This window comes from Oxyura jamaicensis, chromosome 22 (assembly GCF_011077185.1).
Source record: "Oxyura jamaicensis isolate SHBP4307 breed ruddy duck chromosome 22, BPBGC_Ojam_1.0, whole genome shotgun sequence".
In the NCBI taxonomy this organism is placed as follows: Eukaryota; Metazoa; Chordata; class Aves; order Anseriformes; family Anatidae; genus Oxyura; species Oxyura jamaicensis.
In genome coordinates, this window is record NC_048914.1 from 2,883,179 (window position 1) to 2,898,358 (window position 15,180).

Here is a 15,180-nt window from a genome sequence, read left to right on the forward strand (position 1 = left end):
ATTTGAACCCATGATTAACCAGTAAGAGCGTAAAGAATTAGTTAAAATCCTTAAAAAAATATTTAGTGGACTCTTATTTGATGGTTTTCTTCCTGGATGGAGGTACATGAAGAAATTACATTTTCAGTGAATTATTTTGCATGGCAAAATGAGGCCATCAAATTTATCCTAGGGCACCTGATCCACCCCAGGACCACATCTCAAAAGTGAGGACAGAAGAGAAGCACCCACATCCATCTCCAGCCTGCCCCATACCAGCACGTTGACAGTGCAGCTCATGCGGTTCTCCTTGCTTTCATCATGCATGATTGTTCTGTAGTCCAGCAGGTTCTCTAGCAAGCTGCTGACCAGCAAAGCAAACACTTCTCCAGAAGCAGACAGATATTTATGCTTCCGACAGTGTTCCAGGAGGCTGGAGACAAAATCCAAAGAGGTGTAAGGGAATACTCAGCCGTAGCTCTGAGTGTTAATAAGTAGAAATTCAGTGTAATTACCCACTCAGCTAAGAGAGTCAGACACACTCCCTTAACAGACGCTCTCAGTGCAGGACAGCACAGCACTTCCACAGACCTCGGATATCCACATCGGACAGGTCAAAGCTTGCCTTGGCAATCAAAAGCCTCAGCTCTACTCTTGGTACTAAAACAAGGCTCTGATGGGTTTAGCTCTGATCCTGCTGTTCCCAAGCTTTTCCACTTAAAAGCCCCTTGCCAGATCAACACACATCTTAGGTTTGTATTCCCAAGGTTAGGAGAACTGTGCAAGTTGCTGCTCCAGTAAAAAAGCATTATTTTAAGGCCATCAGCCAGTCTCAGAGATCCTTCATAGAATTAAATCACTGGAGCAACAAATTAGGGTTTGTTTGCATCACAAAAATAGCCAAGGGTGCTGTAAACAAGGAGCATCCGTGTTCACTACAAAACTTACAGTTTCTCCAGCAAAATCTTGTACTGTTCGTCCCCTCGGCCACCCTCGACTTCCTGGTCCAGCTTGGTTATCAACTCATTTTCAAACTGAAAAGGCAAAAACCATGTCAAATACACAGCAACTCTCTACAGTGTGATCAGTAATGCTTGTGGATGGTATTTCTGAACTGCCACACCATCAGACACTGGTTTTACAAGCTAAGTTGGAGGATGCTTTCATTATTGACCAGAACAAAAGTGGTTAAGATGTCAAGATGACAAGAATGGAGCAAAGAAATATGAGTTCTCCCTCTCTCATCCTATAACCCCTGGAAGGTCATGATCTTTTTTTTCCATCCCTTACCAGTTGTGATTTGCTGGGATGGAGAAGCATCTGTAATGACCAGCTTATGGATGAAAATGGTCATTCACTCACCCTAAAGCAACGGAATTACCACCATCAGTTAAGGGCCAGTCACAGCTCTCTGACCAACATAAACAGTTGCGACTGCTAATTAAAGCAACTTCTCGTGTGACAAGAACCAAGACCTGACCTCTGCGATTATTTGTTCAGCCATGAAGATACACCCTGTTACGTGCAAGCAGGTCAAGTACATAGTTTTAGCTATAACTCAGTTACAAAGATATAAATATTCATGTTCCAAAACATGAAGGACACCTTAACTATTATATAAATATCACTGGCATGGAAAATCCATGCCACACATCCAGTTTCTTTCTCATGATTCCAAGAACCCGAGACCCTGGGGCCAACCACACCAAAGACTGATGACCCCATGGGAAGAAAGATCCCATATACACACTGAAGTTGGGGTCTAAGCTGGTGCAAGGATGGAGCTTTGGGAAATACACATCACATTTGACAACAGTCTGAAATGCCAAGGTGGCTGCCTCTTAGATGGATGTCTCCTACTCATCCTCCAGGGAGAAGACTGTCTACAGCATAACTCGAGTGTCCCCTGCCTGCCAGTTGAAATGTTAATGTCTGACATCCCCAGAGGAGAGCTGGAAGAAAAAGTCCTTAGAAACTGCAGAGAAAAGTTAACCTCAGAACAAAGGAAGACCCTCTTTTTCTTTCTTCCTGTCTGGTGCTTTCTCAGTAGTAATAAAAGTTAACTCCCAGAGAAATTAGCACAGGGCTGGAACTCAGAGATCCTGTTCTCTGCTCTGTCCTCTGATTTGAAACTGAGGGATTAGGCAGAACACAAACAATGATATGGTCCTATTAATAATTCAAGTGAGATGATTGACTGTCCAGCAATTTTCTTTACAGTAACTTACATCACAATCAAAGATGTGCTTCAGGGGAATTTATTTTGTTATCATAAATGTAAATAGACACTATTCTGTTCAGTACCCTATTACAGTCTCAGAAGTTCTTCACATCTGCAAATGCAGGAAGATACGAAAACAGGAGTTCATTAATTAACAAAGTCATACAAAGGGACATAACTGGGGATTCTTGGCTCTAACAAACCACTTAAAGATTACTTCTCAACGTGTTTGGCATGTTTGTGCTGTGCTTAAATTTTATTTTATGGTGTTGTTTTTTTGTTCAAATTCTCCTTGCCGAATGCACACTGGAACATTTGCACTGAACATATCAGGCTCCCTTACCATGTGGAAGTTTCTGTTCCCACTGAAGTTAAACTCGCACTGCATCATATCAAAGAAGATGGGAATGGTGGCTTTCCGTAGCTCAGGCTCTGGGACCAGCGTTACCTCCAGGATTGGCCCTACCATTGCTGGAATAAATTTTATTTTGTGGGGACCTGCAAGAAAATCAAAATCAGATACATTCTAATGGAATATGGCTGCTTCAAGTTGCGTGATATGTAGATATCCAAATGTGAGAACATATTAGCCAGATAAAATAAAAGCCATAGACCACAAACATTTTGATTAGAACGCATTTTTGATGTGGATAATGGCTACTTAATACCGCTCAAAAATTCAGGAGTAGTCCTAGAAATAGAACTGAACTGAACTGCAAGAATGTTGCAGATCGAGGACTCCCTGGAAAATTCAACTCTTGGCCTTCATATGGTAGAACTCCAAGAGTTCATCTCATCATCTGACATGAAAAAAGATCGTTTTTTGAAGGTTATTTACTGAAAAAGGGAAAGAAACTTTGTACTCTTGAACAGCTGAGCCTATGTATATTTCCCCATTAAATGCAAACAGCTTACATAAAGAAATAGAGGTCCAGCTTAACAGCTTTAATAAAGGTAATTCTTTAGCTGAAACTCACCCAAATTATACCACATATCCCTTATTTTGAAGCCAATTTCTTTCCTCATGTCCCCATACCTAGAAAGAAGTATTAGAAAGAAAAAGATGAAGGCAGCTTATTCACTGATGTTACCCTTGCAAAGCTGAAGAAATTGAACAGCAAAACCACAAAAGCTGTTATCTTTTCATATAAAAAAAACACCACACAAACCTGAATATACTGGGGAATGATACCAAGGGGTCTTACAGACTGCATTTCCTTCTAAGCATCTACCAAGAAGTTCCTCAATATCACACAGCTTCCTGTTCAGGGTAGCTAAGACATTCAACTTATCTTTTTTCTTCATCATCCTGCCCAGCACCGATGCTCAATGCCCAGAGGAAGAGAAGAGCCATGTGCAATTCTGGTAGGAGACTGCAGATCCCCAAAGAGCAGATAAAAACTGCAGCTCTGCCGCTCAACACAGTTCTACCCCAGATTTCGTTGTATTTGATGCTTTTCCCTAAAGCTTCAACTGCTGATATTAAAAGAATGGAGGAATGTTTAATTACCAGGCCATTACCATTTATTGGTAAGGTTTAATTATAATAAAGCCCTTATTATTGCAGAAAAAGGGTAGCAAACATTAACTATGCATGCCCTCACAAAATTTTATGTCAAGATCTACAAATGTATTTAGGCACATGATAACAGCTAAATGCAGAAGTAAAAGCTGTTCAATCTCTCTGTGAATTTGGCCAAGTTCCTACAAATTACACATTCCCCAACAAGTTACTACCATTTGTTGCACTTTATTCACAGGCGTTAAGCTCATTTTACAACTTCTGAGATGGTTAAGGACTCTGTAGTGCTCTGCGTTTTAAAACCAAAAAAAACAAAGACTGGGGACTAAAAGGTTGCAGGGCTTCTAGGATCCGTGCTTACCTAACTCACATAATGGCTGAGGAATCGCATAAAGTATTGCTCTGGCAACTATGGCAAACCTGTTGCAGACCTTACAGTGGAAAAAATCTTTTGGCAAGATGCTTAAGTTCAGCTCAGGACCTGTGTATCCAGACTTAGACATCTGTAGTTTCAAAGGCCTGACTTGTATGCTAGTCACCCCTCCTCCCTTTGTCATTCATTAAGCAAGCACTTCCACGGCATGTTTTGTCTCATTCTAAGACTGTACAGGGTACATCTGCAAAAGTACGAGTGAAGCTTCTTAAAAATAAAAAGGTCTGGCATTTTTTTTTAAACTCACTTCTTGATAATTTTGTTGCGCTTGGCTTGCGAGAAGGTCTCCAGCTGGAGGGATTCATGAGTGAGAAAGGCCACTGCCAAATGGAAATAGTTATTCCAGAGCTGTGGAAGAGAAACAAGTCCAAAATAGGAGAAGACAAAGGAAAAGCAACAACCAGCACAGCAGAGCTGCACAATCCCAAACGCTGCAGGTAAGTGTTAATGAGGAAGTGTACCAACAGTAAGTGTGGAAGCATAGATGAGCCTGTTTGTAGGCACAGCAGGCAAGCCAGCAGCATACAGCCACTCAGGATTCCTCACTCTTTTTACCTTGGACTTTCCAGCCTAAGGAAGTGACAACAGGTTCCCCACCCACATTGTTTTGTTCTTAACTTGTCACGCTCAAGTCAACTTTGGCCAGCAGGCCATTCAGCTCGACTTCGTAAAGACTGCAGTAGTTGCTTTGCTCTACTAACCACAGTCCTGCAATTCAGAGCTGCTTTGCATTCAGCTGCTTTTCTGCAAAGACTCTACTGATATTTATCACTGGCAAGCTCCATATGAGTAAGTCTGGTAATGGGGGGATTTGCTGGCTCTTCAGGCCTTTGAGGAAACACTGAGGTCCAAAAGAAAAATCCAGGAACAACGGAACTATTACCTGGAGTTCAAAATTTGCTTGATCCAGAAAGAAACGGTTGAGTACAGAAGTAAATTGGTTCACTGCCCGGAGGAAAACCCTGGAAGAGGTAAAAACATCAAATAAAAGGTGGCTCTGGGAAGGAAAAAGAAACAAACAAACAAACAAACAAAAAAACAACACTGCAGTTCTGGGTTTATGACGTAAGTTCAGGAAACAAGAACAGATGTTCCCAAATGAGATTTGGGACAGTAAAGGGACATTCAGGAAAAGCCATTCTCCTGTTTCTAAGCAGAAGAAACCTTGACTGGAAGCAGATGATAAAAAAATAAACAAACATATTTTAAGTCAGTCTCTGTGAGCATGCAGTGTTGTTCCAGATAGTAGCTCCTCCTAAGTTTAGCCTATTCTTACCACCGAAGCATTCAAATAACTTGCCACTTCCATGTCCTTCTCCATTCATGCACCTGTATGGCAACTCCACATCAGAGGACAGAAACGAACCATAATTCTGTAATTATGGTAATTCTGGTTTACAGGCCAGCACGCTTTCATCCACTACCCATTTATGTCTGTGAGTTGATTCCCCCAATTTGAAACAAAAAGGGCTTCCCTGATTTATCTTGCACTCTCCAGCAGATAAATAAATAACAGGTTGGAAGAAAACATGGTTTTGATCGTGTGCCTTTGCGCAGGAGAAAGAGATTTTCAGTTCCATTAATAGAAACGGCCAGGCACTAGAATTTACCAAACTCTAACTGAAATTACCCTGAATCTGTAAAAGAAAATAAGCTTATGGAATGCCAGTGATTTGCAAGCATGCCAGGGTGAACCACCCTCCTTTCTGAGCCAGAAAGACTCCAAAGCAGTAACGAGACCTAAAAATAGCAGCAACTATTTACCTGCTCTGCATCATATTCATGACCATCCAGTCAGCTGCATAAACATTTTTTCCAATCAGATCTTTAAACATTATGAATGTTTCCATCAAGAAATCCTGTCGGAAAAAATAAAAACCACAGGGTGAACAGCATAATCTTTTTATCCGCATGAAAATGTAGGGAAATGCAAGTATTTGCAATTGCATTGATTAACTGCTACATCGATTAGCAATCAATACACTGCACCTCCTACAAAGGATCTCTTACTGCGGGAGTATATTCCAGTAACTAAATTATTTCTGACATCTCATCCATTCAATTGCAGAAGGAGAAATAACTCCACAGAACATGTTGATCTGTTTAATTAAATCTACCTTTACTGTTTCCAATTAAGCTATGCTGTAAGGAGTTCTGGTGCACAAGATGGATGAAGAACCAAAATCAATAGTCAAGCCCTTTCCAAATGCCTGAGTGACGACAGCTAACGGCCCTATGCAGTACTTGCTACAAAGATGGAAATCTAAAACATATTTTTCACTTCCTTAACAATTTAAGTATTTTCTAGCCCAGTTTAAGAAGTATTTGTACAAAGAGGTAGCAAACGTAGCTTCAGACACATGGTTTAGAATATTATCATAGGGAAGACACTTTCTGCATGAGTGCCAAACTGCCCCAAATAAAGCTAGCACACCTTAAGACTTTGGCAAGACAAGGTTGAATTGCAGGATAAGAAAAAGAGAAAAAGAAGAGATAAGTGAAAGAAGGTATCAATAATATTGATCTCTCTATACTGTGGTCTCTACAGGTATAAATGCTAACCTTTGAGCACTTAAAACAACTGTTCTCTGCAAAGACAGCACATTAGCATTCAGAAATGAGATGGATACAAAGAAGGTCACATGAGAAATCACCACCTTACAAAGATCACCAACAAAAAAAAAACCTGTTAAGCTGAACAGCTTGCTCTAAAAAATTGGCAAGCAACACTAATGCAGAAAGAGAAATGGGCATTTGGTGCTGCCTCAGTAAAAATCCTTTAGGCATTATTAAATCAGAGCTTGACCGAAAAGTTTGGACTTGACAAGGGGCACCTTGAAGACAAGAAGTAACTTGTAACGGTGTTAAACCAACTAAGTATTGATGCTGTGCCAGGGCTGAAAATACCAAAGCTAGTAAAAAACAACAATAAAGAATAAAAATAGATAAAAATAATTATTGCAATAAAACAAAATGCAGCCTTCTGTTGGTATTAATAACTCCTGCACCACCACAAACCTGGGCTTGCTTCTGTAGATTAGGGGAAAAGAATTTGATTGTAAATTGGTATTTTGGATCAGTATCCCTTAAAATGATATTTGTAGTTTTAATGATTTCACAAACTCACCCTCTTGAAATGCCTCTGTGCAGAAGCTGTACACATTCACACATAGGAAGATAAAAGAAATAATCTATTTGAGTCAGAAGATGCAGAGCTAAAAGGGCAAATCAAGACGCATCTTCAACTTGTAAACTTCAGACTGAGCTCGGTTTGCATTTCCAATGAGTCCTCCACAAAAAAAAAAATATTTGTGTAATATAAAAAGCAATTCCAAAACGAGATGCTGAATGATCTCTGTAGACTATCCAATTGAGTGGCCCTTTAGATGCAGAAGTGACAGAAATGTGCATGTCCTGTAGGTGGCTATGTTGCTCAACAGATTGTGATTCCAACTGCACAGTGAACAGAGGGATGACCTTGCCATCCAAAATGAATTACAAACACTTTCTTGTGGGTTTTGATCCAGCTTGTACATGAAGAACACAACTCCAGGCTCTTCCCCAGCCAGTATTTAAATTAGCAAGCACTTCAAGTTGCAAAACCAGGAGCACGAGGACAGAAAACCAGAACAGCTGCTGTGTCATGCTTCAGAGATGTTCATAAATACTGGATTTGGTTCTGACTTTTTCTAGGACAGTTTGGGGACAAATCTGGACAGGAGAGTTTGTTCTAAGTGCCTCAAAATAAATAAAAATAAATAAAAAGAAAAAAGCCTAATGTTCCACTTGGTTTCACTTTGAAAGTCTTTGAGAACATGAATCATACACAGTTTTTTTAACATAGAACTATTTGCATTGCTGTCCACTAAAGCAAGCAAAACATTTTGGATTGGATGATTGGATAGGAATTCAGTATTTGGGTTTTGGCTATTATCCTGTAAGACTTCATTAGTAGATGTCCTCCCTGTTTTAAGAAATTAATATAGATGTATGTTCAAATTTGCTATCTTTTATTTGCTTTAAATATATTTTAAAGCTTTCCGATCTCTTAATTGAAATGGGGATGAACTAGAAAGAAGTAGATAAAGAGAACGTGACCACGAAGAGACACAGGGAGAGCACGGAGGAAGCAGAACACTTATATTTTTCATCTACATTCACTCTTCTGGTTCCAGACCTTTTACTTGCACAGACTCCATCAGTCATTAAACATTTTAACTCATGCTACAAAAGCTAATCTCAGGCTCCACAGAGTCAGCAACATCCACTGTCCATACCCAGCAGGGGTGATGTGAATATATCCCCGGTGGCTGCAGCATTAGGTACACATAAGTAATTGCTGATGAATGCAGTATAATCAGTCCAAACTGAATACAGTAACTCGAAATGACCTTTCAGAAGCAGAAAATAATTCTTTATGGACTGAGATAATCCCCCCGCCCAGCTGACTTACAATAATGTCCTGCCTGGTTTTGAAAGTATTGATGTAATGGTTGTAATGGAAATCATCCATCTGCCTCAGGATAGCTGTCATGCAGGCCACAAAAATACCCTAGAATATGAAAAACAAGACATACCATTATTTTTCTGTATTAAGCACCATAAGCTCAAAGTGTGACAAGTGCCTTCAGGTTCCATCTAATCAAATATTACCGATCACAATCCTGCTGATCTGTGTCCTGACATCATTCTGGGTGACTGTTTTCTCCTCTACCCCAAACCAGTTAAGACTTCCTAAATGTCAAGTATGAGGTCTGGGTCTATCTGTTTCCACAGAGGTCACAGTTTGTAAGAAAAACGTATCCTCTAAACAGCAGAATGAATGAATATATGAATGAGTGTGTATTTGTATATATAAATACTATATAATATATATATAAGCCACTTCATTTTTAAATTTAATATGTCCAACTACATAATTCTCATGTGTGACATTGGTAATAGCAATGACTTGACCTCAGAGCTGGTAAAAATCAAATACTACTATCCATTCTCATCCCCTTATTTTTCCATCTTTCTGTACACTAAGTACAGTGCAAATTAAAACATACAAACTTCCTTACACCTTCTAAGATGCCACACAGTAGTCAGCACTGCCAATCAGAGATGTCTGATCCTTCAGCATTTAATGCTATGCAGTGAAGGGGGCAAAAGAACATTTTCTTCTCAGCAAAGATTCCTTGTGTATTAGAAATGGGCTGAAACCAAATTCTCTGTGCACAGGGGCCCAAAGGAACTCGAAATCACAGCCACCTGTGACTCAGATGGAATTGCTGCTAGAATAGAACAATGTGTATCCTAATACCTGCTCCCAGAAAGCCACCTAAAGCCATGCTGCAGTGGCACAGAAGTGCTGCAGGAAGTGGAAAGATGATTTCATAAACCACTCTACACACTGAAATCTCCCAGGAGAATTCCACTACAACAAAGGGTAAGGTAGTAAGGGAAGCAAGTAAACGGCTCTCACAATGTGTGGAGACTGCCTGCTCATTCCAATCACTGTGCGGTTTATTCTCCGTAGCAGACGTTCCATGATCAGCTGGATGTGGACAGCAGTAGGCCCCTGGGGGATTTAATAAGGAAAATTTGAGACAATTCTTGATGTATACTATTCTACAGAGAGCTCCTTGAGCGGGAGGACTGCCCCCACAGTGGTTAATTGTTATCTGAAGATGCAAAAAAAGACGACTTACTACACAACAGCAGTTGATTCAAATACTGCAGGTAGATACTTGGTGAAGAGGTGGCAAAATTCATTTGTACCAGTTTCACTTGTTTGTGCTGGCATAGCTAAATTGAACTGGGCAATGTGATTTGACATTTGTTCCCTTCAGTTCAAATGATTCTTTCTAAGGCACCTTGGAATCAATTTCCATGACTAATGTGGCAAATAACTGTACTCCCCTAACTGAATAATGACTGCTACCCTTACTTCAACCAGAAACCCAATACTTAGATGGCTTGCTCCAAATAATTCAACAAGTCACCAGAGTAGCTGGACATAACATTTTGGTTCCTAGAAGGGAAAGAAATTTTTCTTTGTACTACAGTGACAGCCACCAATTCAATCTTTGCATAGCCCCTTTTCATTCAAACACAGCTACTTTATGTCCAAAGAGACTGAAAAAAAATACAGAGCAATACAACATAAGTTGAGAACAGTCCTTTGCCCTAACTTAAAAAAAAAAAAAAATCAAAAGTATTAATCTTAATTTGCACCCTTGACAGCTCACGAACTCACCACATCTTTCCGATCCAGAACTTCCAGAACACTGCTAAGGAGCTGTGAGCAGGCCTCATGGTCAGGCTTGTTTGAATTGTCATCCAGCTGGCCACTTAGCTGGTCTATCAGTAGAGGCAGGAGAGCATCTCTGCATTCTGAAAATGAAACAGCACCATATTTTGCTCTCAAGTCCTTCAGCATTCCGTATACATGGGTACCACCCTGTAGCTTTCTGCTCTTAACTTTATCTTGGACACAAAAACATTTACCTAAATCCACCTGAGTTATCACTGAGGCTAATAGAGACAAATAACCTGTAATGATATGCATTACACCAAGCAGATCACTCTCCTCCTGTCCCTTTCTGAATTAACATACTCCATCAGGATCCTATTTTGTAAGGACAACAAAGTTTCAGATGTTCAGTTTTGGAGCCACTATGGCAAGGAGTATTTCTAAAGATGCATTTAGTCGTACACTACCACTGATGGCTGATTTAAATGACAAATAAACTTGAAAGACATTTTTGTTGGTAAAGGTGCATGGCTCCATGGAGAAACCAGAGGTTTCAACGTGCTACTTACCCGACTGTTTAAACAGATCACTCTCGACTATCTTGGTCATGCAGTTTAGCTTCTGTCGAACTAACTGGTTGTCAGGAATACTTTGGATAAACTTGCTGAAGAGGACACTAGCGTGCAAACCACAAAGTAAGCAGATGGTCAGCATTTTCACCCAACGTGATTCCACCTACCCTCACACTGTCCTGCACCTGGGCAAGTCAAGCAGTTGTCACTGTGTTGACATGTCACCTGCAGGCAGTTTCCAGGTAAATTACTACAGAGCTTTAACTTATTTTCAAGAAACAGCACAGGGCTCTCAGTCAAACTGAACAGGGTTAAGCCTCTCAGTAAGAAGCTTGCAACCCATGATACAACAGATATGCCACAAAAGCTTATAAATAGGAATACCATATGCCCTTCATTGCCAGCATAAAATAATCATGCTCATACAAAATGGAAGCACAATTTTGCACTGCTGAAGCCTGAGACACTGCTAAGTACAATGGCAAGAGCATATTCTTCCAGATGCCCCTTTCATCAAGAGTGATGACTCATTTTAATCTTAGACTTCATTAAATTAAATCTCATGTACATTTGCTGTCTGTCTACTGTTTACTAGCAAATTATTAGTGTCAGAACAAGGAGGCATGAAAGGGAGGTTCTGGGTAAAGCTATGAATGTCAAAGAACAGAAATCCACAGTGTTGTGAATTTCTTGAATAGATACAACTTTTGTTTTCTGTTTTGTCACACATTTCATTTTACCTCAGAAGCAATCACTAAGAATTGGTGGAAACTTCCATGGCATTTCTTCACATGGATCTCCAGTCCTCAAATTTTGGTTTCAAACAAAATCTCAAAGTTCCTAAGAAAGAGCAGTCGAACTGCGTAGACTCCTTTGAACTAAACTGACTTCCTCTAAAGCCCTGCAAGGAGCTTCCTAAAAAATCATGCAGTATGTGCATTATCATGTCATGGTCACAGTTGCTGTTTTTAGGAACATTTCCCAAATTATCCCAATAGATGAGTTGAGTTTGGAGGACAAACAAACATAATAATGGTTACCTGAGCTCAACAGGATCAAATACTAGTTTGACATCATTTATGATGCTTGGCAAATACTTTAAAGCTGCACCCTGCAAGAAAAAAAAAAATAAAAAAAAATAAAAAGACAAAGCACACATGGAGACTGAGTTAGATTAAGTTAGATTAGCTCATTCATTCTGAAAGTCAGTTCATTCACAACCTCAACAATGCCCATGGTTCACATGGAAAATCTGCTTTTGGCAAGAGCAAATATGTGGACACCTGCAGAGAACTGGCTTAAGATCAAATTAATGCACCCGAAGAGCCTCCAGCAACCACGCATCTGCAGCGCAGAGCAGAAAAGGTAAAGGAGGAAGGATCTGGAGCCAAGTTGTACAGATCTGCAAACATCCTGCAGCTTCAGTGATTAAGCTCCTCATAGCCTGACATGAAAAGCGCTACATAAATAGACTCAGTGTTCTGTTTACTTGTCCACATACACAGGAATACATTATCTGGGTCCCAGTATGGCATTTACAGGTGTAGCATCCAGGCACCTGGGTGCAACAGCAACTAAAGGTCTCTCAGAATGTTCCATGGTTGCTGCCAGCTGGAACTCTGATTACACAAGAATCAAAGTTGGGCTTCAAATGACCCGAATACTAATTACAAGTTTAGAATCAATCTTTCCTTCCAGCAGAGGAAGTTGGCTAGAAGGCTGTGAAGAAAATAATCTAAAGGCCTCATCGCCTTCAGCAATTTAGCCAGCCTAATGGCATGGCTGCTCTGCTCCTTCTAAGAGCCCAAACACAAGGTTCATAATCCAGTCGACACCAGAAAATCAATCAAGTATAAGATCTAAGAAACATTTAGGAACTGTCTGCTTCTTCAGCACTTTCATTCCCAGCATATGTTGATTTTGCAATGGTCTAGCATTTCCATCTCCATTACCCATCAGCTCGGTGCTACTGGTTAAGTGTCTTCCACACTGTACTATATTCTATCTTGGTTGCTTGTTGGTTTTCATCCTAGCAGTTGCTGCAGGGTTTTCAGCAAAAGCGCAGTTTTTGAATGTACAGAAAGCTCATCTTTATTTGATAAACTTTGCAGTTTGGATATTCCTTTTGATATTCCTTTCTTACATTCCATTCACTAAAACAGACATTCAGAAGATTCTGGTGTGACTCATCTGAATGGGTTTATGCACCTCAAAGCTTGTCCCTTCTGCCTTCCCCCAGCTCTATCAGATGATCTCATGAAAGATAATACCTCTCCTTGCAAATCATGCATATATACCTTAATTTTGACAGCCTCCTCTAAAGGACGGTCCATGAGGACGTTGAAGGAGAGGAACAGCTTGCGTATTGCATCATTAAATTCATCCCCTTCTTCACTTTTCCCATAAAACCTACGAAAAACAGAAAGAGCTAGTTATATACATAAATCTAGGCTAATAGTGTTAAAGTGTTTGAAATATAACTTTATCCTTTGGAAGAACCTCTCACATCAATCTCCTTCCACAAAAAAAAATGAGTATAAAAATGGCATTGAGGATTCTGCAGTTACTACAGTAGTAATTTTGTGATTAAACTTGTTACAAGGGAAAAGCTGTATTTTTCTAACTGCCATTGCCTCACAATTTGTTTGGGTTCCCAGAATCAAGTAGCTCATTTCTGTCTTAAAGAAAAAGACTTTCAACACAGCCTACAAATCCTACTGATGACAACCAAATCAGAAAAGACTCCAGTTTATTCTTTGACAAATTCTGCCACAATCAACACGAGAAAAGGATTCCAAAGCTTCACTGTAAATTCTTCAAAATATGTTCCAAGACCATGGTAAAACCACTGTCATTCATCATATCCTAGATAATGTGTACCCCTCAATCACCTCACCTCCTAATCAACAGCATGTGCCTTTGTTTGCTGCAAGAAAATCAAGGAAAATGTGAAAAGCCACTGCATGCAAGATGTGTACCTTTTTTTATTAAAAGGAATCTGTGCGGGGCCTTCTCTGACACCACTAAATTATTTTTGCATATTATACGTAACACATCTTGAAGAGTCCTTCAAAATGCAGAAGCTCTTTAAAATGAGGAAGTCATTCCATGCTTCATTTTTTTAAATTAAATAATAGGTTCTTTTCAAGTACTTCCATATGCTGCCTTTAGCATGCTATAGATAACTACAAGGAATACCCTCTTCAAATTATTTATTTCAATTTTTACTCAACTTATTTTTTTTGAGCTCTAGACAAAGTGTAGAAAGAAACTCTTCTTTACAACTCGAGAGGTTTACAACTCCTGAGGACATGCTGAAGAATATCCTAAATCCACTTGAGTTATCCGGTGGTATTAACTGGAAGCCCTGGCTTACAAAAAGAGACGTAACAAAGATGGGAATGACAACGCCTCACCTCAGGTACAATATTCGCGACTGAACGATGAACCGGAAAAGGTACTTCAAGGCCTTCAGAGCAGCAAACAGCAATTCTGTCTTGCTGGAGTCATCGGCATTTCCCACATAGCAGTTCAGTACTTTCGTGAGTTTCCTTTGGAAAACAAAAAGGGGAATAAAGACACAGTTAAGTATCTGTGTATGCCCAGCTTCCTTATTCCACAGAGGAACTATAATTAATGATTACATAACGAGCAGCAGTTCCTCTTCACGGCCTATTTTCTACTGAAGCTTTTGGCTCCTTGGGGTGCCAGACTTTTATAACCAGTTCACAAATATTCAGAAAACTAGCCTGAACCGTGGCTGCCAAGTTTGCCTACAAATTCCAGCTCCTTGACTTGTTTCTTTTTCCCAAAAGGAAGGGTTTAGGAATCTGGAAAACCCATTACTCCTTAAATTGCTTAAATCTAAGCAAATGACAGCCTACATGAGAGTTTCAATATATAGAGTGCAATCAGCATGTCTAAGTGCTGTAACAACATTTAGCCCTTCTCTGAAGCCTGTGGCCACCTCGACCTGCTTGGCTGCAGGCAGACAGTGGGGGCAAACACCTTTCTTATCTCTGCCACCATCAACCACAGTCGCTCACATCATTTCAGCTGTGTGGTTCTGCTTCTGCTCCCCATGACCCCATTCAAGCATACCGCTACCTTTGCAGCAGAGAATACATAGAACATGTCAAACTGTCTTCTGCTCAAAGTAGTTTTGGGGAGAATTGCAAGGACCAGAGCAGACAATGGCAAGACAAAGCAGTTCCA

General features: G+C 40.0%; 1 protein-coding gene across 1 annotated transcript in view; it reads right to left on the minus strand.

Moving 5' to 3' along the window:
• Nucleotides 1-15,180, minus strand: part of DOCK5 (dedicator of cytokinesis 5) — an 82,248-nt gene that overhangs the window by 25,206 nt on the left and 41,862 nt on the right. Inside the window, exons 22-35 of the mRNA XM_035345171.1 lie at nucleotides 14,382-14,516; nucleotides 13,263-13,374; nucleotides 12,006-12,076; nucleotides 10,963-11,069; nucleotides 10,397-10,533; nucleotides 9,623-9,718; nucleotides 8,609-8,707; nucleotides 5,920-6,014; nucleotides 5,039-5,117; nucleotides 4,403-4,503; nucleotides 3,178-3,236; nucleotides 2,544-2,698; nucleotides 928-1,013; nucleotides 256-412 (exon numbers count right to left, since the gene is read on the minus strand). Of these exons, the coding sequence (XP_035201062.1) occupies nucleotides 256-412; nucleotides 928-1,013; nucleotides 2,544-2,698; nucleotides 3,178-3,236; nucleotides 4,403-4,503; nucleotides 5,039-5,117; nucleotides 5,920-6,014; nucleotides 8,609-8,707; nucleotides 9,623-9,718; nucleotides 10,397-10,533; nucleotides 10,963-11,069; nucleotides 12,006-12,076; nucleotides 13,263-13,374; nucleotides 14,382-14,516 (1,489 nt within the window). The remainder of the gene's footprint in view (nucleotides 1-255; nucleotides 413-927; nucleotides 1,014-2,543; nucleotides 2,699-3,177; nucleotides 3,237-4,402; nucleotides 4,504-5,038; nucleotides 5,118-5,919; nucleotides 6,015-8,608; nucleotides 8,708-9,622; nucleotides 9,719-10,396; nucleotides 10,534-10,962; nucleotides 11,070-12,005; nucleotides 12,077-13,262; nucleotides 13,375-14,381; nucleotides 14,517-15,180) is intronic.